This window comes from Asterias amurensis, chromosome 9 (assembly GCF_032118995.1).
Source record: "Asterias amurensis chromosome 9, ASM3211899v1".
NCBI lineage: Eukaryota > Metazoa > Echinodermata > Asteroidea > Forcipulatida > Asteriidae > Asterias > Asterias amurensis.
Genome location: NC_092656.1, coordinates 1,826,469 through 1,851,564, shown reverse-complemented (window position 1 = coordinate 1,851,564; position 25,096 = coordinate 1,826,469). Strand labels below are relative to the sequence as shown.

Here is a 25,096-nt window from a genome sequence, read left to right as displayed (position 1 = left end):
CGACACCCCCGTAGAATAGTTGACAATTCTCAGTCAATCCGTCAGGAATTGACGACCCCAACGTCACGTGACAAGTACCTGGCCAAAGAGCCTCACAATGCAGGGAAACGGGCATGCGTACTTGACACACAGGAGACTTGCGAGGATACCCAGCTAGCTCGGAGTGTGTTGTATGGTTAGGGGCACCAGTGATCTCTCTCCGTGCAGTGGTGGCTGCATGCAGTTCGCAGCCCATACAAAACGACACGTGCTGGTTGAGACCCGTTCACTCTCTCCCATCAGTCTATTGCGATAGCATTATTGTCTTTTTAAAACAACATTTGAGAAGTTGAGGCGGTGATGTTGCCTGTTCCTGCGGTGGGCCTGTATCTGCAAACTGATAATTTGTAACTACTATCACTGCTTATTCATTTAGCTCTGCTACAACATTGAACAGTTCTACATCATTGTATTTCCCGAGAGCAATTTTGTTTTCGCGCCACCCTCAAAATCAAACGCTGATTGAGTCTTGGAACCTTGTGGATGCTGCTGTACGAAACTATCTCTGAACAATGGAGGGAACCTGTGGCAACTGCTCCAGCGATGTCGGGGGTGATGTCGATCCGGTTACTGGTATAATATTCCCTGTCCTTATGGTGTTAATTGCCGCAGTGGGGATCACTGGTAACTCATTGGTACTTCATATCATCTTCAGACATCGTGATATGCGAACTGTGACCAACAGTTTTGTAGCCAGTTTAGCGTTGAGTGACATTGCTATGCTGACGATGTGCGTGATACCAACGGCTACCGTGGCCATTACTGAAACATGGAAACTTGGGGATTTTCTTTGCAAGGCAGCGAGTTACACGTCATTTGTAAGTGTATTTTTGTTTGTTCATTAATACCAATGGTTTCTTTTGCTAAGTCCATTTAAAATCAACAAGGCACCATGATATGATCCTTTAATGTTTCTGTTTTAATAATTAGTATTGTTATGTTTCATGGACACATGAGTGTTATACTATAGTAGGTGATTCGAAACCTTTGGACGGTAAGCTTACTTACTTCAAAATCAAGTTAACGAATTCCAAATCAGGAACAGTTAATTCAAACGATCAACAAGTGTCAATCTTTAAGAAAAAAAAAAAAAAAAATGCAAGTGAGTTAACGGATATGGAAATAAAAACAAAGCACTTAACAATTGTGTTTCTACAAAACAACCACGGTGGGATAAAGTGAGCCGAAAACATTGTTCTAAAATTGCAATACTAACAAAATGAAATTACATTAATTGAAGGTTCTATGCTGAAATTGAAATAATAGATACATTAATTGTAAATCACAAGATTTCCAAGAAGTCTAAAAGCTTTGAAACGTGTGGAGAAACTGCCAGACAGATTCAGTGTCGGGACATTTACAGCGAATCCGAATTGGGGCGTCAGGTTTTTTTCGATTACCTTGTCTTTGAACCGAAGTATTGTTATACAACACGGGATCGCTCAAAGGCATCATACAAACGGAAGCAATTTGTTCGGGACGGATCATTCGGCACAGTCTTGTCAGCAGAGAAGGTGAAGAAGGAAATAATGTTACTGGACAAGTTTGAGGTCAAAGTCTTGTTATTTGACAAGTTGAAGTGTGAAATCATGTTTAGTAGACAAGTTTAATTGCAAAGTCGTGTTAGTAGACTTTCACAACCACGTTGTAGACAATCTGAAGTTCAAAATCGTGTTAGTGGACAAACTGAATGTCAAGTTATTTGTTGTCAGAGAAAGGTCGATATCAAAGTTATGTTATAGTGAACAAGTGGAATTTCAAAATCGCGTTAGCGGACAAGCTAAATTTCACTATTGTGTTAGTAGACAAGTTGAACTCCAAAATCATGTTAGGGACGAACTGAATTTCAAAATCGTGAGCAAGGAATAGTTGAATTTCATAATAATGTTAGCAGAAAAGTTTAGTTTTATTGTCAATGGACAATATGAAGTTTGATTCGGTGGTCGATGCACAATAACGCACCTTTTGTTTTGCATCAAAGTTTGTATATTCAAATGATTGTTATATTTACCTAACGAGGCAGACTAAGATTATATTTTAAATGGGCTCTAAAACTAAATTATCACAAACATGGTTGTATTACTTTAATAAAGCATGTTATAGTACACAAGTTAAAGTTAAGTTATGTGGCTAAAGCAAACCAAATTGACTTTATCGATCTATTTCATAGTTTGTATATAATATTGACGCGTTCGACTGTTGACAATGATTGTGTGTTGCACATAACAAGAACACAAGTGAGTAAAAAGAAAAAGAAGAAGAAGAAGACGAAGCAAAACATAGCCCTTTAATTGAAATATCCAGACGAAAAAGAAGGGAAAAAAAGCCGCGTGTCACAAGCTAGTAAACCAGTTGTTAAACTCCAGTTGTCGATGCACACATAATAGACGTCATCATTATGTTTTATAAATTATCGCACTTGACTGTGGACAATGATTGTGTAGTGTCCAATCAAGACAAACTATGATAAAACATCACTGTTCTTTCGGTCGGAATATCATTATCATTTGTTATATTGAATTGGCGAGTTTTTTTGTTTGTTTGTTCAGATGATCTTCCCATTAAGGGAACCCGGCAGACCCACACGCGGGGATATAAACACAAAGCTGACAACAACCAATCCCTCTCATACAAACATTGGTTTAAAGGAACACGTTGCCTTGGATCGGACGAGTTGGTCAAAACAAAAGCGTTTGTAACCGTTTTTTTTTATAAAATGCGTATGGTTGGAAAGATGTTTTAAAAGTAGAATACAATGATCCACACAAGTTTGCCTCGAAATTGCGTGGTTTTCCTTCTACTGTAAGAACTAACATGGTCGGCCATTTATGGGAGTCAACATTTTGACCCCCATAAATGGCCGACTTGTTAGTCGACAAGGTAAAAGGAAAACCACGCAATTTCGAGGCATGTTTGTGTGGATCATTGTATTCTACTTTTACAACATCTTTCTACCCATATGCATTTTATAAAAAAACGGTTACAAACGCTTTTCAAAGACCAACTCGGCCGAACCAAGGTAACGTGTTCCTTTAACGTCTATGGATATGACTTACACAAATCAAGAAATTTGGATTCAGTCAATGCTAGGTCTCACTGGTCATTACAAATTAATTTGATTCTTAAACAATGCCATTGCACAATATTTCCAGTGTGTTTTTAACTATCAAATGAATGGCTGGCTTTATTAATGAGGCCTTCGCCAAGGCCGAAGATTCAATTACCCAGTATCGGGATGAGGCATGATCGCGGCTGCACTTCCCTCATTAGTAAACTTAAATTAGCGTACACTGTTGAGATGGCGCGAAGAGAGGACGGGAATATCTCGACCGTAAATAACACACAACATTTAATTGTTTTGTTTAGCAATGATAACCAAACTAATAAATTACCCATGTTTGTAATGGTAATAATCTTAATAAATAATATATATTCGCAACTTGACTCCATACAGTGAAATGGTGCCCGAAAAGTGGTAAAAGCTACAGCATCATAACATGTTGACACTTGGAGTATTCACTATTTATTTCATGTAAATGTGCCCACAGTTCGACCTTTGGTCGCCATAGGAAAATTATTTACAAATGATGAGTTATTTTCAAAATTTATAAACGATTGGAACGTGTTTGAAAAATATGCGTGCAAGGTTTGAAATGTCATGTAGTGTATAGACATCTTAAACCATTTGAGGATAATTATAATGCATATAAATGCACTCCGTTTTCCCTTGCTTCGCGTTGACAACATGATCTTGAAATAACACTTAGAAGTTGAAAACATCATCAGGATTTGCCAAAAGGTTCAGCCATCAAGTGGTTTAATTTACCCCCGCTACACGACTCCGACGTGGCCAATCCAAAACGTCATAAATCGTGAATCAGAAGTCAGAACTGGTTAGGTACCACATTGGTTGTGTTTAAGACCAATTCTTTCTGAGTCATATGAGAATGCTTTCTAATATAGTCCACAGACTGTCATGATTGTCCGGGGGAAATGAAAAGGCTTACCCGTATCGTTTTGCCTGACTACAAGTAAATCGTGTTGCCCGAGTGTAAGTTCTCTTTTAGAACACCATGACGTTATATTACCCTTTCAACACAAATAGTGTTTGTGGACAGTGCTTTTTAGACATTGCTTTTACGTTCCGTGATTATTACTCCGCGTGATTATATACATAAAAATAAGACTGTTACAACAAAAGTGCTTCACAACATTGGGTGTAGACCCTGCCAAGAAATTGAGACAATTGAGACAATTGAGACAAGGAATCGTGCACCCCTGCGACTTACTGCTGTGTATTTGATAACATGTGCAACTTTAATTGTAATTGTTAGAAAACTTTTAATTGGTACGTTTGGTTATCTTTATGTTACTTGCAATTAAAGACACTGGACACTATTGGTAAGTGTCAAAGACTAGCCTTCATAGTTGGTGTATCTCAACATATGCATAAAACAACAAACCTGTGAAAATTTGAGCTCAATCGGTCATCAAAGTTGCGAGATAATAATGAAAGAATAAAACACCCTTGTCACACCAAGTTGTGTGCGTTTAGATGGTTGATTTCGAGACCTCAAGTTCTTAATCTGAGGTCTCGAAATCAAATTCGTGGAAAATTACTTCTTTCTCGAAAACTATGGCACTTCAGAGGGAGCCGTTTCTCACAATGTCTTATACCATCAACCTCTCCCCATTACTCGTTACAAAGTAAGGTTTTATGCTAATAATTATTTTGAGTAATTACCAATAGTGTCCACAGCCTTTAACTTGCTCGGTTAGAAGTACAGCAGTTTTTCGACTGAGTAGAGTTTTATTCAAAGATTTTACGTCTAAGTAGTGTTAATATAGAGAACTAAAGCATATTTGAAACCCTTCAAATTGAACCCGAGGAGCGTTACTGGCAGTTCCGATCTTGCATGGCCATAATCGTTCGATGGTATCCCCAAAACTCATCCTAAAGTTTGATACGTTTCAACAATCAAACGGTTTCAAATTCAAAGGTTTAGTTCCACCCTTTTTTTTTTTAAAGATCCTTGCAGTACAATTACTTGAATCTTGGTTTAAATTACAAAACATAGCCAATGCTAACTGTGTACAATTTGTGTCTTTTTTGTAATATTTCACCATATTTGTTAAGAAGTAATTAATCCATAGGGAAATGCCTCTCGTTAATGGATACCGGGAATTGTAAGAAGATTATATTTGTTTAAAATTAAAATGAACAAAATAGCTCTTCGAAGCTTTTATTTGGCTCAATGCTCTGGTGATTAATTGCTAAGGCATATGTTTTCGACAAGATAATAACAGACAATTAAAAATGTGTTCACGTGGTGGGTAAGAGCGAAGACACGTCATGATTATTATCATCGGAACTATAATTCACACAAACTAGATGGATTGGTCAATGCGTTGGCTGACAATCGAGTTTCATTTTGGTGTTACTTTTCCTCCCTACAAATTCGAGCTATTGAGATTTCCCCCTACCGCATGTTCCGGTCCTATGGCTAAAAAGGTTAAGGCCGTTTAAACTACTGCTGTACATGGCTATTGGCGGATAATGGCAATCCAAGTACAAACTGAATCTGACAGTTGCCTTTCGAATACAGGAATGGGTGCAGTTTTCATATAGTGGTGTATATTCTCCTAAATGCAGTCCCGGTCAAAGAAAACGAATAATCATTCAAGTTAGAGAGGGTAATAATCTCTGACAGCTTTTGCTTACATCGTATACCACAATAATGTAAAGGTACTTAAAACGTGACCCGTCCTGACAAAAATCGAAGGTACCTGCGATTCAAAAGTAGCTCAGAAAATTTGTCATTTTCTCAATGAAATCGACCGTGGCATAAGTACTTGGTAATAAGTTATCTGTCATTTATTTGTTTTCTCCCCCAGTGGTTCATCTCCCCTTTTCCTTTGTATAAGGGCAGTTATTGCAATTTGATAACACACCATATCACAACCATCAATCTCTATTATTGATTTGACCTCAGTAATCCTGCAGCCCTTTTATATGTATGTTTAATTTTTTTTCCTCTCTCTCTCTCTCTCTTTTTTCTAAAGATAAATAGTAACTATTGTGTCAATACGCTATCGTTAAATCGCCATTGCACAACAAAAACTCTCCTGTGATTGTAATGCGTACGTTTAATTGTTGGTATCGCTGCATGCAGCACTTTCTTGTGTTATGAACTTGTAATGTATCGTCATCAGATAAACAACAAACACACAAAGCATATTTTACAGAAAGGCAATTACGGTTACGGTAGTATAGTTAATGCTAGTGTTTACATAATTGATACAATTGATTATATTATTCCAGATGTTACGGTGACTTGTTTTCTTATCATATTTGTTGTTGTTGTTTATAGATATAAAAAAGGCCCACTCGTTATTCAAAGTTGTATCTCCATTTTGTCATTTTCTTGCCACTGTGCATTTCACTCCCTTTTTTTAATTTCTGAACCCACGACAACAATCCGGAATCTACTGAACGCGAGTTCGTTTCATAGAAATATTGATGACCTTGGTGTTAAGCAATGAAAGCGAAAACAAACCAATACATTAGGTCAGAGTAACGACTGTGTGAATATGACCTTATACATTTAACGATTGATTGAGTTACCCAAACTAGTTGTCCAATATTAGTTTCGGAAAAAAAACGGATGACCTTGAAGTCTCAAAAGAAAAAAAAAAACGATTCAGGAAACAAATTACTGAGAAAAGTCCGAGCAGCCAGTTACAACAACAAAGTTTGAGCCAGAAAAGTTGGATTTGCAAATTGATGTTTCAAGATACCACAAGAAGACAGAAGTTGGAATATTGTATCACGTTACAGCTGAATTATCAGCAAGACTCAGTTAGCAACACAGGCGCCTTTTTGATGAATTATATTGGATTCCAGTTATAGGGGAGAATTTCCTTTTACTATAACGTGGAAATATTTGCCCCATCCGCTTGATAGATTTTACGTGACACGCTTGTGGGAAAGTGGCGGTATCAAGTTCTCCGAAATGATGAGCATATATACATTGGAATGGTCATCGTATTTAATGCATGATGGGGTGAACTATTTATCCAGAGCAGTGGGGTGCCGTTACTAAGATTCCATGGAAGTCAGATAACTTTATTAGACTGGCTAAAAGTAAATGATACGTAATTAACTGAAACTCACCTTGGAGTGTAGGCGTATGTAGTGTCCAGTCGGTGTGTCGTCGTGCACTTTGTCTCGTTTTGTGGACGGGCCGCAATCTGCACTCAGAGATAAAATAAAATTATACTTTATGTCGCATTTAAATTGTGCGTGTTCTAGATGAAAATGGTTAACTTGCACTTTGACTCGTTTTGTAGACGGACTGCAGTCTGTACTCAAGGTACTTCAGAGATAAAGGGAAAACAAAAAAATGTCACCATGAAATTGTGCGTGTTCAAGATGAAATTCATTATCTTTTAATGTGCTATTCCGATACTTTACTTTATCATTGTTTACTTTTTCTTTTCTTTTTTTGCCTCAGGTTCTCCACTCAAATAAAGTGATTGTATGGATAAATTGCACTTCTGTTAACGACTTTAAGAATAGTGATTTGGGTTTTGGGTCAAACAAAAACTTACCAGAGAGGGATGTGAACCAACGATATCCGTATTAAAGGCAGTGTACACTATTGGTAATTACTCAAAATTATTATTAGCATAAAACCTTACTTGGTGACGAGTAATGGGAGAAGGTTGATGGTATGCACCATTGTGAGAAACGGCTCCCTCTGAAGTGACATAGTTTTCGAGAAAGAAGTATATTTCCACGAATTTGATTTCGAGACCTCAGATTTAGAATTTGAGGTCTCGAAATCAACCATTTAAACGCACACAACTTTGACAACCAATTGAGCTCAAATTTTCACAGCTTTGTTATTGTATGCATATGTTGAGATACACCAAGGGAGAACACTGGTCTTTGACAATTACCAATAGTGTCCAGTGTCTTTAACGTGTTGACCCTTTACTAAGAAGCTAGCCCTATGTAGGCGGTTTCTTTTTTGTTTTGGTCAAAATCATTGTCCAACTTTAATGAAAAGTGACAGACTGAAAGAAGTTGTGGTGTAATGGACCGTTTCTGTAAATTGGTTCTGCAGTCTTCCTTAACGTGTTTTCCAGGGATCTGAAAAAGGGGGTGGGGGCTGGGTATGAACGAATATATCCTTTTTTCTCTCCCTTTTTTTCATACGCTTTAAGAGTACGTACCATCACTTCATTAGCTCTGTCAATAATTTTGAATATTTACAGTTCAGGTAACCTGTGTGTTTTTCGACAGAACAGTGTAACCTCCCATGATTGCATTTGTCCGGCTTGATTTCACATCAGACGCTTAACACGGAACCGCGAAATGATTTGAAGAGCTGTCAAAAATGACAGTGAGTTATTTCTACTATAAAGGACGTCGCCCCTCTGAGCGGTCAGGACCGTGACACTGACTAGACGCATTCTACGCTGTCTGAACATTAATGATCTTTGTGAGAGTGTCATGCCAGTATAAGAGTCTCCCCTCCCCCCAATTATACAAGACGCGTTTGTAAATATGTAAACTTGTCAACGGTAATGGCGTTAAGAACCATTTTATTTTCCTAGGTCGTCGCCATTTCTCACCTCTAATAGCTAAATATGTCACGTTGCGATCCCATCCTTTGTGATTGATGTCACAATGACATGGTTGAACTCTATTCCCGCCTTGAAAACGCACTTTCAACACGCTTGCAATTTTGTAGGTTTATCATATTCTGTTGTCAATTTGTCAGTTAAATTATTGAAAACTCTTATAGTACCAGCACACTACCACTATGCATCACAACACAATTTTAAAAATTAACGTACTTGTCATTTACCCGGGTATGCTTTTGTGAAGAAAAAAACAAGGACAAGACAAACGTGCAATGTGGCAAACGATTTAAACAATTAAAAACCGCTCTCCACTCAGTAATGGTATCAAATTAACGACTTACACTATTTTGTTTTGTTCCTGTTGGTTTTTGTTTCTTCTGTTTCTCAACATATTTTTTTCCCCTCAAGTATTACTTTTTGTTTTTCCCGGCGAAGTATGTAATAGCCATACGCCTCTCTACCTGTCACTATTTCCCTTCTTTTATTTGCTGTCATTGATCCTTGATATTGGTATTATATCAACCAGACATGCCGTAAGACTATCTCGCATGGCGCTCTCAGAGTAATTTTCCTGCAAGGCACGTTTGTCATTGAAGCTTTCACCAATAATTATCTACATGATTCCTCAGAATCCTTTACGAGGCCTCGTTCAAATTCCGGGTGCGAGCTCCTCTCTAAAGAATAAATGCATTGAGTTTATTATTTTTTTTTTTGAGGAAGATGATGAAAACATTTTATTGGACCGTGTAAAATACCCAATCTGTGAAAAATATCAGATGGCAAAACGTCAGCATGAGAAGCGACAAGTGAACTGATGGAATTAACATTCCCTGCAAGTTTTGCTTAAGGCTGATAACTTGAGCTTCGTTGACAGCAGCCTGGTTAATCTAAATAGTTGAATGTTCTTTATATATGTCTCCCTGTATTAGTAAGAATCTCTTTCTAAAGCCATTGGTGCATACTTAAGGTATGATTGCATGACCATATGATGTAGTCGTTACAGACTTGATTGATTGCCTTTCTTCGTTTTGTGAAAATCCATATCAAATGAGGGGAACATGAAAGGCGAGAAATTGGTCCTTTTATTTGTAGGTTGACGAACTACTTATTTTGCTGTCCAGTCCCAGCTGCAAAGCCGGGGGATTTTAAAGGCGTCATAGCAACACACGGCAATATATAGAGCGGTTACTGGCAGCATGTGCAGCACGCCCATCCATTAGAGAGTCAGTGCATTGGACAACGATCGATTCGAGGCACAGCGAACTCGGTTACAAACCATAGATTTCGACCGCGGCTTAAAATCGCGTGGGCCCCCGTGTGATCTTGTACAAATGTTGAAGGTTTCAAGGATATATGATCACAGCCAGCAATATGTAAACTGTCGGCTATTAATGCTCGAACCAAAATCAAACATCAACGGATGGCTGGAAAAACTAACGGAAATATTTGGGCGTTGAAGACGCATTAGGCTGTGTGATGTTAAGCGTGGACTATGGCTTCCGTATGCACTAGCCTTCAAATGCATTGGTTTTAGTGTTCCCTTCAGACCTCAACAAAATAATAGCATCTGCAAATATTATAGAAAGCGGGGGTGGACATAAGAACAAAAACACTCTCAGTGTTTATATTATGGAACCTGTTCATTTGGGAATTTGATATCAGACATCACCATAAAATAATAAGTGCGAAATGTTATGGTCGGATTTCAAAATGTTCTGGTTTGCCGCAATTTTCAATATTTTATGAAATTGTGTGTTGAATATACGTGCTATATCAAATGCAACGGTCACAATTTGTAATTGTCAAAGACCAGTCTTATCACTTGATGTACTTCTATATATGCATACAATTACAAACCTGTGAAATTTTGAGCTCGTTTGGTGGTCGAAGTTGCGAGATAATAATAAAATAAATAACACCCTTGTCTCACTAGTTGAGGTGAGGTCTCAACTTCAATTCAAAAATATTAGTGAGAAATTACCTCTTTCACTAAAACTTTCACTAACATGATATATAGCTCTTCATTGTTCGTTACTAAGTAATTTTGTATCATACCATTTAATTTCAGTGATTACCAATAGTGTTCAGTGCCTTCAAATCATATTGCATTAAAATGTCAATTCTCGCCCAACCCATTGCAAATACATTTGCAGCGATAAATATGCGACAGCCTTTTTATGAGGATATCAAAACGTCCTCCCACGTTCTGGTTTGTCGAGTTTGACATGACGGTGTAAATACAGTAACTATACACTTTATTTTTAATATGGATATGTAATATACATATACAAGGTAATATAGTTATGCCACATGTACGTCAAAAGAGACTCAAGGGTTTTGTTTTATCAGTGAGGAATTTCGGTCTGACGGCATACCTATAGAAATAAATATAACCTGCGCCGTATAGGTAATAGATAATGAAACCCCTTCAGTTATTTATAAACCGGTCAAATATTTTATCAGAGTGACAATTGACTTTCATTCTCAATCATCAAATTAAATACTGTCAGAGGACCTAGAAATACCATCGACCCGTTTAATTATTTGAGTGGGGAAAATATTTGCAAGGCTTTGACGAATCTTGGTCAAGTTTTTAACAACCTACCGGTACACCGAAAAAATGAATGTTAAAAATAAAAATAATAAAAATAAATAAAAAGGAGAAGAAGAAATTAAAATATGACCCGAAACGTCTACTGTATCCCATTTACGTATGGCCCTGCCCATGTAATCAATCACATAATCATGTGTTTTATCCAAAGGGTCATGCATCATGTCTTTAAACAACTGAGTTTTCAGAGGGTTTCACGAAGCTTTTTTATGTCCTCTCGAAGATCAGAGAAATAAACTAACAATTGTAATGTAAATGATAGTGTTCAAACCTCAGGTTATTGACCAGCTGAAGTATTTGAACAAGCCTGTGACATTTTAATTTCAGTAGAAGCATTTTCTGTGTGTCTGTTTAAAGTGAAACAGCCATACATCAGTCAAACCAATAAAGCGTTATCATACTTTCAGTTGAACGGAGAACCTGTTTGTTTTTAATCTTCCCTTTTTCCGATTGTCATCTGTGAAATGGCTGTATTAGGTTATCCACGTGGAATAGAAGTACGAGTGGAAGGTATTTCGAGAAGTAGCTGGAGAGTGTTTCATTGGGGAGGGCAAGGGAACACAACATCCTCTTTCAACGTTTTTGTGTTCCTTCTTTAAAATAAGAATCGCCTGTAAATGCACCATACGCATTACTCGGCTGATGCGTCCATTTAAATTGGCTAATGCCATTGATGCCGGAACAGGAATATAAATTAAGCTTGCATTTAATTGAGTAGAAAGTATAAGGGAAATGTGAAGGGACTAAAATATATATAAATAGCGGTTTCAACGTCACTCATGAACGTTTCCAAATCTGGCGCATTAGATGACTTCACTCTTGTCGCCGTACTGTCTAATATTCCTCTGAGGGGTTGATACAATTGCCAAGAGAGCTGGAACCTTTTAAGCCATCTTGGAGATCTATAGAAACAAGTTTCATTGGAGATGGTTGAAGGCCTGACGAAACCTCTACCATTACACAATTGTTTCCCCCCTTCAGGCCGGTCTTTGCAAAATGCTCTGCGTTTTACGTTTATAATCACCGAGTCGTGCTCAACAATCCAAACCGAAAAGGAAACTTAAAGCTTTTCAGGAGATAATTGAAAGAAATGTCATGTTTTTGCATTCGTTAATGTTTTTAAAGATAACCCTTTCTTGTACCTCTTTATCGTACGTTATAAGACGCGATCTATACACGTGTAGACGTAGGTAAGCAATGCGATACCTGATCGCCTGTATGCACAGCTTAGAGGTAAAAATAAAGAGATGTATTCAATGTCCTCGTCTGTATTCCTCGGTTGCCTTGAAATGGACAACCGGCAAGTAGGCAGACGTGGGCTGGATTTCAATCAATTCTATTTTTCGAGGCAAGATTTACACCATTTGTTTTTTACAAAAAATGATAGTTCCATTTCTAGCCTTACATATTCTTCACACAGGCCACTAAAGTTACCATTCCTATGAGGGTTTTTTCCCGTTATGTGTTTGTGGTGAAATCCGATACGGGTTCACAGGAAGGATCACGATTGCTGGATGAAACCCCAAGAGAGTGTCCAAATCTTCTGCAATTGATCTTGTCGAACATTCGAGGATAGTCCTGGCAATTACGTGACCTGATTAGAACAGATAAGTAGATTGCAAATAGGTACTTAATGCCATGACGGCAGAGCACAGTAGTCAAATCGGCATAATACGTGCATTTCATTTTGAACAACACTGTATCATCGTCAAAAAGAGTGAATTTGCCCTTGTAGGATTATTAACATAGCATTTATGCGACCTTGCAATTGACTGATGTGTTACCTTTGTCTGGTGAAGCAACCAGTCTGAGAACCGTTGGGAGTTCAGCTTGCTCCAATTATTCATTAATTCGTGATTTGTTTATAGGAGTATAGTCACGGAATACATTGTAAAAGATAGATACGAAAAAGGAAAAAAAAAATACTGCAGAATTAAATCCTGTTTAAAAAAATGTGTAAACTCGATTATTTGGAAAAATAATGATTTTACTCTCTGAAACCAACAACGTGTATACTCGTTACACATGCACATTTTACGATTCTCTTATCACCGACATCATTGTCACGTGAGAATATAATTTATGCTCATTTTTTAAAATGTTTAAACTATATGAACTGTGAGAGTGTAATTAGATTCACTGAAGTCATCATGCATACACTCAGTTCAAAATGAACTGTATTTGTTTCCATCACCATCACCATTGTCAGTAGGCCTATCATGTGAGAATATTTATCATCAATGACCAACACTTGTAAACTCTATGAATTTTGAGAGTGTAATTATATTCATGAAAGCCAATAACGAACACACTTATATTTTACATGTAAATTTACTGTTCTCTCATCACAACCATCATTATCACTATCACTGACATCGGTAGCGTCATTAAGACTGGGTTCAACCAAGTATAGGCTAGATCCCTCCCGGCCTTCCTTCATTGTATGGTTATTAACCACAAAGTTTTAAATTGATTTCTGAATCATTGTTGACAGATCAATTCTCACTGAAAACTGAGTAACTCTGCTGTCATCTCCCCAGGGACATCAGGGAAACTTTATATTATGTTTGTATGGTTGATGGGATTTTAATGATGGCTTTTCAATATTCATATTCATTCATCAATCACATTTCACGTTTGATTAATACTCGTCGGATCGAAGCATTCCGCTGTAGCTTGCTATTACCACAGGTTCACTCATCGATTTCTAGAGGAGCAAGGATCTCGGCTCGTTTTGTGTAAACGGTTCTTTAGGAATTCTTATCGAATATGAGATCGACTCTGAACCCCGCCGTCCGAACTTATCATTTGTGTTCGGCACTTGTATTTGTCTTTGCTGAAACTTCAAATTAACTTTAAAGATCCCAATTGGCATAATATGACGTCTTAAACAACGCATCTGAGTGGTTGCCGGAAAGCATCATGCGGTTAATACTTGCGTCGAATTAAACGGGGTATTCGGCAAAGTTTATGTTCAGGTTTTTGAGATGTGTTCTTGTTGCCATGGGAACTTGGTAAAATATAATGAATTGTTCCTGTGACAAAAATACTGAACTCCCCTGTAAGACGATAGCAATATAGACGATTGTCCAATGAAACTAAATACATGGTTGAACACTTACAGTTCCAGCCGGAGTTTATAGCTTCACGGACGGCGCCATTGTTATATCGCGGAACATCGCGCACGGATTGAGTATCACTCACTGCTGGTCACATTTCTGTATAGTCATCCAGGGTTGCTTTTAATTATTCATTGCATTATAGCACCTACAACATCAACACAAACTCCAGAGGTACCGTTTGTGCTAAAAGTAGCCACTGCACTTTTCCCTCTTCGACACAATGATGTGGGATATATAACACGTACGGGTGTAGCAGACACTGAGTGCGAATAGACCGCGGCTAAGGTGTGAGGTACAATGAAGTCAGCGACTTCAACGAGAAGGTTGAAAAAACAAAAAATGCTGCGTTTAGTCAGATGAAAACATTAAAATACTGTTCTTTGTACTCACTCCTTTCAAAGGATATTTATTTATAGTTATTTTAACTCGACATCCGTTTACCAAACAGTTTATTATAAAGGCGTGCTAGCAAGCCTGTAACACTCCCGATGTACTGACATTTCAAAGGGCTTTGGGTTTATTTGACAGGATTATATTCCAATTCCTTTTGTTTGGCCACCAATATACAATTACAAGAATAGTGTGTGAATGGTGTCATAACTGATTGTAAGTAAACTTATACCCCTCTCGATAATTGCAAAGGTCGCGGGTCTGAATCCCACCCGAATATTATAATACCCGTGGTTATTTTTTAATATCAGAACTCGGGAAAGTTGTGAGTTGGCATATACAGTGCACGCCATCGGTGTATATGGGTGAAACCAAAAGGATTATTTTGTTCGATCCCCGCTGCAAATTTAACAATTTTTTTAATGCCATCTCAAAGATGCGTATAATACATGTGACTGTGATCAAGTCCATTTTTGATACGTCCAGAGTGATTCAAACATGTCGTTGCTGGTAACAGCGAAGAGGAAATCAGCTATCTTTTGTTTAGTATAATATATTCCCGCACTCTCTTTCCTTTGATGTTAACCATTGATGCTCTTAATTCGACCCCTTAAATCATTAGAGCAAGTTACTGTATAACCACGAAATCCTCAGTGGTGTAACCAGAGCATGGCGTAAAAGCAAGAACGGTGAACTTTCCGACAAAATGCACACAGTCTCTCCAGTAATCATTTATTAAAGACTTTTAGGGGAAGGTGTGCGCGGAGACAATGGTACAGTGCGAGGGGTTTGGGTGAGATAGCTTTCTAGAAGGGTGTAGATAGCCCCGACGGTGGTAATTATTGAAGGACTTTCTCATTAGTCATGAATTGCATGCAAAAACACGGGCAAGACGAGCCTGGCTGCAAGGCAACCACGCCAGTTGCTTTTAACAGCACTGCCTTTAACTTCACATTAGGAACATGTTAAAGACGGAATGCAAAATCGAATTGAGCTCGGTGAATGCTCCCATTGTCTCTCCCTTATATAGAGTCTTTACGAATTAACGATGGGAGGCAAAATTACAAGTCCCCAGCCTCTTTTTTTAACTATCGCGTTGTATTGGATGGTCTTTCAAAGCTAAATTTAAAACTAGACGCTGACACATGGGCCAAAATACAAGATCCGAAGGGAATGCAGCCGAAGCTACACATTTATGCCGTTTTCTTTTCAATAACATCAAAACAAATAACACAAAAAACATATTGCGGAAAACAATGTTTATGCCCAATATTTCGAACGTGACATCGCAATAATTAAGGCCATTGACAACATTCCTACTGGAAAGGTCTTAGCTAGTTAGTGACAGTTCAAACAAAAAGGTATTGATGAATTGGAGCAATTGAGTACCTAAATATGTCGACAGTATAGGATTAATTTGAGACACCCGATATCGCCTTCATTTTAAAACAGTAGCAATTTTTGAAGCAATAGTCAAAGCAAAATAGCTCTCAAGTAGTGTACTTGTATCAGTTTACAGGAAATCACACTGCCGAGTAGCATGTCAAGACTGAAGTAGTGCTTCTGTTGTTACCAAATATCGGTCACCCAATATCAAATCTAGCACAATTGCTTGAATCATTTCAAAAGTGAATTATGTTATTTGTATTATTTTGATAGTTTGTAAACTAATTGTGTGACTTCACTCTTTTGATGTACAACTAATTATACTAAAAAGGTATTTAACTTTATATGAAATTCCAGTGCTTAATTTGTTCAACACACTGGGGCCATGCCCATGGCTAGTCTCCGACGTTACAGATGCAAGCCTATGTTAAATGTATGTTTCTTAATGTAAATCGGAAAAACCCACTCTATAGATCAATATCATGTTATCATTCAATTACTATTTCATCCCATTCGGGTCCCCTGGATTGCAACAATATGCCTGTATCAATACTTTGTAGTCAGAATTCTGTTCTTCGTATTTTTCTTTTCAAACCCTTTCATTTTCTGTCAATATTTTGAGTTGGAATGAATTAACCATGTCTATATCAACGTCGACACATTACAATAGTTTAGATGAAGCAGCTCAACTAAATACAAAACATAGCGATAACATAATGTACATGATATATACGATTTCATCAATAATTAAACAAGTACTGCCAGTCCAAATAGTGGTATCTGTTGCCTTACGGCAAAGAACATATTTGTGTTTGTTAATCGTTTTTTTTTTTTTTTTTTTTTTTTTTTTTTTTCATTATTATGATAATTTTCTTTATCGTGGTTAATTTTATATTGTTATCACCGTGTTACAATCCAACTGAACCCATTTGTTCTTGTAACAGACCAACGCCGGACTCCATTCAGTTTGTTACTTAGTTTTGAGTCCACTTTGAATGTTATCACTACCGTAGTTTTGAGTCTGTTTCTCGTATCTGTGATAAATCCGCCAGCCAATTCACTCATATCCACCCATAGGATGAATTCAAATACCTTTGTTTTACTGGCAAACAACTAAATAAATATACAAATATGAAATACGCCTGGCAAACAACAAACGTGAAACACGTTATTGTTATCAATTCTGTTCATCAATAATTGAACCAAAACTGCTCGTTCAAATAAAGGTTACAAAGTCCTTTCCGCCTCGGATGTTGTCATTTCCCAACTGTATCAGAAAATTAAATTTTATACAAAAAGAAGAAGTAGAGCGGGTTAAATCCCCTTAAGTTAATGAATCAAGTTACCCCTTTTGTTGACCGATCGATTGTTTTACCCCCCCCCCCCCCATTTTCCAATGGACTATGCAATAATTTAGCCAACCTGTGGACGTTTTAGTTTGAAAAGGTTGTAGCGTTTTGGTAAATGACGAAACAGAATGAGCGGTTATGTCGACACAGGAAGAATAATCCGTAACTGGATCCCACAATCTGAGAAACGTTTAATGCATGGAACGCCTCTCATGGTGACATGATTGTTTTATTTCTTTTCAGTAAAACCACATTCAACATAATAAAATCGCTTCAAAGTGTCAGATATTATCAACCGGTTTTTTTTTTCACCTTCAAGTAAGTGCTTATGGTTGTTACGTTAAGGAGTAATAACACAAGGAATATCATACACTCGCTTAAACAGAAGATCACCAAAAGCATCAGTTGATGATTAACCCTCAAAGCTGGAAAGAAACGTGGATAGAGCACAACATGTTCAATCGTGTCGGCCTATGCATTATGAAGTTGCTGAGTTCCCCTTAGGGTCAAGATAAACTCGTTACCTTTAAAGGCGATGCAGCTTGAACATAAACCCGTTGAACCGAGTACGATAAGTGTTCATTGCATTTACTTAAACGATGTTGTTAAAACAGCTACTAGAGCGGATTTTGTTTAAGGGTTGCTAGTTTAAACTGTATAAAAATGTGTTTGTTTATTATTTAAAATTAATTTTGAAACATTGTACACTTCTGGATATTACGCTAATCACGACCAAACAATAAGGCCACAACCTCAAGGTTTAAACAAAATCTGGAAACACCCCAGCCGTTGACGGTGTGCGTCATGTTAATACTTTGAGGTCATTTTAATACAATTTCCATTAAGCAAAGATCAATTGTTGCCGGTTCAAGTTGTTTTTTAACGTTTAAATGTTTCAAACTTTTACGAATGAATTGGATGTGTTTTACTATTTTGATTTATTCGGCATTTAAACATGACAACAACACAATGCAGAGCAATACACCAACCAAATGACGAGGAAACATACAATCCAGCCAGCAACACATGCTAAGGGGAAAAAAATAACCTAATAGATGTGACCTTGGGGCCACTGTTTCAAATGCTTCTGGCTTATAACAACAAGAAAAATGAATGTCAGTTAGATCTCCGGTGCTATAATGTTCCATGAAACACATGCATAATGGCTACAAACATAGTATGATTCAGTATTAACTATCCTTGAATTTATTCAGGATCTATTAAATGAATCAACTGGAAAGTGTTAAGAAAGGGAACAGGTGTGATTGTTCCATGTGCATATTATGTTATTATTACAGTGACACGATTTAATATTTTGTTAGAGGCAAAGTTAGGAAGTGTTGACTTGTGCATATTAATTAGTAATTCTCTATCACAGCAGACTTGTTCACTTGAAGTGGTCTTAGTTTGTCGCTTGCAGATACAATAAAGATAAGTTATCGCTGTTTATCTGTGGTATCCTTTTTGTGAATACCAACTTGTGGGAATCAGCCCGGACATCAACCGATGTATTAATACAATACGAATGCTGCGCCGTGTTATTAGTTTCGTAATTAATTGCTAAGTAAAACCAATCAACCACTTTCGGGTTCTTTGTGGCTACAATGACTTCCAAAGAAACGACAAATAGAGTAAAATTAATCTGAAACAGATCACCACTTAGAAACATAACACTTTGAAACCTCCGACTTCGTTTGTATCTTAAATTCAAACAGTTCCGACGTGTACAAATCGACACCTTGCTAACCTACCGCAAAATAAGGTTGTATCTAATTAATTGGTAATTTCCCCACTTCTCCGCGGCAGTTTTATAATTTTAAGCTGACGATCCGAACCATTTAATCACTCTTGTAAACAAGACAACTCTTATAAATTAATATAATGACTCGGGATTTATTAGGCAATACTATTCCCCTTTATCCATTAAGTTGGCCATGTCTGATATAGATTACAGGAAAACGTCGAAATGTCACGTTTAATTTCCCTTCGGAGGTGTGTCATTGTAAATTAGATGCGAATTCAAGCATTTTCAACCAAACAGCTTCTTCGGACATTACATTTTGAAGTTGACTTTCCTGTAAGCCCATTGTCTTAGGCGGTGACGACACCATGTGAAGTCTCCTTTTGAGAAGAGACGGTCTGTACTGCTCGACGTTTCGGTCGGCGAGCTTGGAAATTTACCAGTCTGCTGCCACCTAGCGTTCACCGGTCTTCAGCTGAAAGCAATTAATGTGGTGTCTGATGTTTCAGCATACTTACGAGCATAACACGAGCTTCTGGTCACAAACATGTAAAATCAAGAAAAATGTTTGAAGGAAAAAAACTAATTGATCAAGTAAGGAAACAAGTGAAAACACATCATCTTTACTGATAACAGTCAATGATATGGGGAACCATGCGTGTCTTTAAGAAACATCATATTTATATGTTTCTGTGCTTAATCTCATTAGTAGGGGGGTGGCCGTAGCTTTCACTCCACTGGACATCCGTCAGAGGCATAAACAAGAAAAAATCACAATTTAAAGCAAATAAGAGAAGCAAAGACTCATGGAAAAGGCATCCAGAGGAAAGAGGCGACAATTGTAGACAATCAAAGCTACTGGTTTACAAACGATGGAGTTGGTTGCAATCCAATAAGAGTAAAGTAGTTTGGACAAAAGGATGGTCAGTGTGAAAGGGTGGATTAATTTATCATAAAGGTGGTTAACTGCATACGGGGTAATGGAGTGAGCATGAAAGGGCAATATTAGAGTGCACATGCACAACAGATAATGCAACTTACGATGGGGGGGGGGGGGGGGGGGGTAGGAAGATAATTATTAGAGACTCCGGTTTGTTTTTTAACAGAAATTTCAACTGACAAGATACTCGCTTCATGAGTGTTTCAAAGTTTGTTTTAAATGCAGTTAATTATAACCACATGTCGCAGCACAGGTCCAATGCAACGGTTGCATAGTCTAATGTCCCAAAAGTGAATTATGTCTTAATTGTATCTTTAGTGTCATTTTGGAAGAAGTTCTCTCGTTTTGCAAGGATCGATAATTATTGTTGAAAGGTAGAAGTACGTATATTTAGACACAAAAAAACCTTGCATTAAAATGTCAAGATTACACACAAGGTGTATATTCCGAGAAAAAAAAAAAAAAAAAAAAAAAACAGGTAACTTGCCTATTACATTACTGAATTGCCCCAAATAATGTAGTTGTGCCTTGAGAGCTGCCCTGTTTAATTTGTAATGCTCATTCATACATATAAGTGTGTGGCGGTATACCGCGGTAGTGCCAGTGAAGGTCAGTGCTTTAATGTGGAAATGTACTGTAATGTGGAAATGACTGCAATTTGTCAGGGTATTGGAACTGGTGTAGGAAATGCGGAAGAAACATGGAGACGTATGGGTGCATTTATTAAAACAATCAGAAAATACTGTCGTTCTGTCGGGGCGCTCAATACTTAACATTGCAGTCCAAAATGAACGGAAACGTATAGGAAACGTATTGGACACTTTGCAGAGTCGGTCCCAAAATGATCGTTCACGTCTGTTTTTCAAAATCAAAGCAAGGTTGTATCGGCACGTATTTTGTTTTTCTTCTTTTTTTTCGGAGTTCGCGGTAGACGAGGTTGTTATATTGTGTGATCTAAAAATATCTTTATGACGGATAAATAAAACACAGTAACTTTTGTTTGTGATTTGTCACATAAAATAACGAAGAGGAGCGACCTTTCAATTCATTAGACGAAGCAGGGTGAAATGGAACTGTCGCCAGGCTGTTTTACTGTGTAGTTTGCCATTGAATTGCACTTTGCTTGAGGCTGTGGGTCCCCTCGTGTTATTTCTGAGGATTCACCGTTTAACTTGATCTTTCAGGTGGCAGTTTATGTTTCACTTGAGCATTCAGTGTGTCTGGGTGAGAGATTTCATTAACATTACCAACAACTGCACTGATCCTTCGGGATCAATGATAACACTCGATTATCTACGCGTTCAAACCGGATACTGAAGCAGTCTATAAGGCTCCTTATTTCACTGGTCCACGTTGCCTGGGACATTGGTTTGAATGCTAAGGATATTACATTGGAAAACATAAGGTTACCTGCGAATGATTCGATTTGAGATAAGGCGTGGAGCATTGTCCATGTAGATATTTTAGCAAAATCGCATTGTCCAAACCAAAGTATTTAAAAGTGCAAACCATGAAAGTACGTGTGGCAACTCATTGTTCCTTACAATAAGTTTGTGTAAGTACACGAAGACAAGTAAGATGATCCCATTATTTACTCATCATCAATTGACGAATATAGGAAGAGCAAAACAAGTTAACAAGCTTATTGTAAAGTACAGGTGCGGGTTCAACTGAGCTCAGACATCGATGGGTTTATCAGCAGTCTGGGAAGTCAGTATAGCTCTGTATAACGCATCACTATAAGACAGAGTCCTTTAGTGTCATATGCCTCATTAATTACATGAGTGTGTTCATGATGAGTAGGTGGGAACATTGACATACTCGAAGTGATGTGGAGATGCAGAAAATGTCCATAAAGGAACATTAACAAAACAACTTGTATAAGATCACATAATATAAGGCTTACACGGTCTAATGATAATGATAGTAGACAACATTCCTTGAAATATTTATGTCTGAAATGTCTTTTGATTAGAGTAAATAAAACTTAATATCCCATTTGGAGTGTTGTAAATATAATTATGTCAAACAACACATGTAATCGGTGTTTCACTATTTTCTATTGACAAAGATGGACGATCGATCTCAAATTTGAACAGGTTTGTCAGTATAGGTATTTGGATGATTCGTTTGAGGATTTAAAGTGCTTAACATATCAGCAACTGTGTTTGGCACAAACCACTTGCGTAATGTTCCTTTACAATATCATTCAGAGTATACTGAAGACCGTTTTCAACAAGAAACTGCAGCTTAATTATAAATCACAGTTCAGGAATAATATAAAGCTTTCCACCATTCGAGTCTAATTTACCGTGATGGATTCCGCGCATATAAATGAGAGCCGATAGGTCTTGGAAACCAAATCCACAATTTTACCTGATAGTATTCTTAATTTAGTTGGCATTGTTGAAGCTGCCATAACACTGTAGCGAATTATCTGGTCATAACTTAATTGTTTTTTTTTGCAAAGGGGAAGAGGGTAAAACAATAGTGCTTGGGGCTAAGACTAATGTGTCGGATGACTCATTCGACAGGTTTAAAAAACGGTAACTTTGTTTTCATTTCTGTGAGAAATTCCGCCATATTATTAGTATTTTAGAGTTTCTTCATTTTTGTATTCGTCATACAAGGTGCATATAGCAATGACAAACATCCATTGATGGCGATTTACAACCATAAGTACACAACTGAATGAGGCAATCATATAACATGCAAAGATGTAGATGCAACCACATTAGTTGTTGCAAACTGCTTATCACCCAAAATAACCTATAATGGTAAAACATTCAAAACATGTTTATGGGCTGACGTTTCGACCGTTTCAGAGTCTTTCTCAGACGATCTTCACAATAAATTAAGAGACTGTGAGGCAAGGATGATAAAATCAATACATTACAGTCAAATACCTGAGGACGAATCGTAGAAACAAATAAAGATCTGGGTCAGCCAGGAGAGATGACAAAAATATCAAACTTAATTGAGTTTACAACCAGTCTGACAACGCGGCGTTCTAACAGATGAACGGAATACTTGAATACTTACTTTTCACATATAAGCTGTCACTTACTTTTTCATGAAGGCCGCTTTTTTGCTAAGTGACTCTTTGGAAAGACCTTAGCAAATATTTACAACACGTTTATGACATCGCGATGGTTTACACCATTATTTGCATCCATTATTAACCTAAACTACGTTGATTTTTGTTTTTCAATAGCAATAATATGGATTATGTAATACGTTTAAAGGAGTTCGGAAAGAACTGAGCGTACAGTGGTAGTACACATCGGTGTATACGGGTAAAACTAAAACTAATATTCTTTATTCTCGATGCAAAATTTCATCTATTAAGATGTTGTTCATAAAAAGGATTCACCGCATTACGTCCGGGATGACTGTAATGGACCGAATAGTGATAATAGTAAACCCCCTTTCTGACCAGTTTGAGGAGAAACACTCTCCTCTCTCACACTTACATGCAATTGTGTTAAAACGATTTTGCCTCTTCAGTTGAAGCGGTCATTAAATTTCATTTTGATGCATTGGACATTGGGCATTAACCGCATTGTTTCGCAACTGAACTTAAAATGTATTAAGTTTTCATCCATGCAAAATCTACGCTCAATTTGGCACAGTATGCAAAGCTAGAAATTTCAGCGAATTGCTGTTTCGAGTTAAGGGTTTTATGTTACAGTGATCAGGGCTTAAAATAGTCTACAACGAGGGATCTTATATACCGCTTTTATTTGACACAAATGGCTCTAGAAAACCCATAGTATTTTAAAGTGAATAAAAGGTTTACAATAACTTAACAAAGCGACCAAAATGTGGGTTTATTTTTCGCGTATTTATTGTTTGTTTAACGCAATCTACAAAAAAAAAAAAAAAAAAAAAAAAAAATAAAAATTCAAACTTTCTGTGTTTTCGCATTTTTTTTTTCGCATTTCGTTTCACAAAATAAGTTTCTGGAAGCTTTTCGTAACTGATCTAAGCTCTTCTTTTGATGTCAAGTGACTTAATACTCGCGCGGTTATAATGCAGACATGATTTGTAATTATTCATGTAGCTCGAAATTTGATTGTTGTTAACGCTAGGTGGCAGCAGGCTTACCGGGTAAATTCCCATGATAAGGTAATTCTAAAACGGCCACCAAAAACAATGGATTTACTGTAAAATATGTCTCTTTCTGGTAAAAACACTGTGTTTATGGTTCGTTTAATTCGTTTCGTAATTTATGTTTTAATATAAAATATAATGCTTCCGACCTTAATGGCCAAATAGTTTGACATATGCATCAGAGATTTAAACTGGAGTGGTTTGAGCTGGTGCAAAGCAATGTTGACTCGGTAAACATCAGAAACAGTGAATCGAATAAGACAAATCCTCCTCGCTATCAGCGTTGACTGGTGAAAGCCACTCTCCGAGAGGTCCTCATGTTCCGAGGACGAACAATGATCCGGCGAGTTGGTGCTCAGAGCGGCTGTCCTGAGTACCCCCCCCCCCCCGTAAGGGCTGACCTTTTTGATCAAACGACAGTTATACGTTCTAGTAGTCCATCAACTTGTAGATGTGCTAGCTAGATGGGGTGACTCATCCCAAACATCATTCACATAACAAGTCAATCCATAGGCAAGAGATGAACTTTGAATTGACCGTTTTGGTTTTTCTATTTTGTGTCTCTTTAAGCTGGCCTAGTATACTTTCGTTTAAATGATTATTTTCTTAGAAGTTATGACATTTTACCTGTTTGATAACAACTATTTCGAATTATGGAAGCTCACACATGCAAAACAAAAACAGACATATATTAACATTATGTAAATAATATAAAGCAATAACAAAACTTTTACAACAGTCTTCAGTAACTGA

At 37.3% G+C, this 25,096-nt stretch overlaps 1 protein-coding gene across 1 annotated transcript in view; it reads left to right on the top strand.

Moving 5' to 3' along the window:
• Positions 1–290: 290 nt before the first annotated feature.
• LOC139942243 (G-protein coupled receptor 54-like) overlaps positions 291–25,096 on the top strand; it is a 38,898-nt gene continuing 14,092 nt past the window's right edge. Inside the window, exon 1 of the mRNA XM_071939030.1 lies at positions 291–857. Coding sequence (XP_071795131.1) covers positions 552–857 — 306 coding nt within the window. The 5' untranslated portion in view covers positions 291–551. The remainder of the gene's footprint in view (positions 858–25,096) is intronic.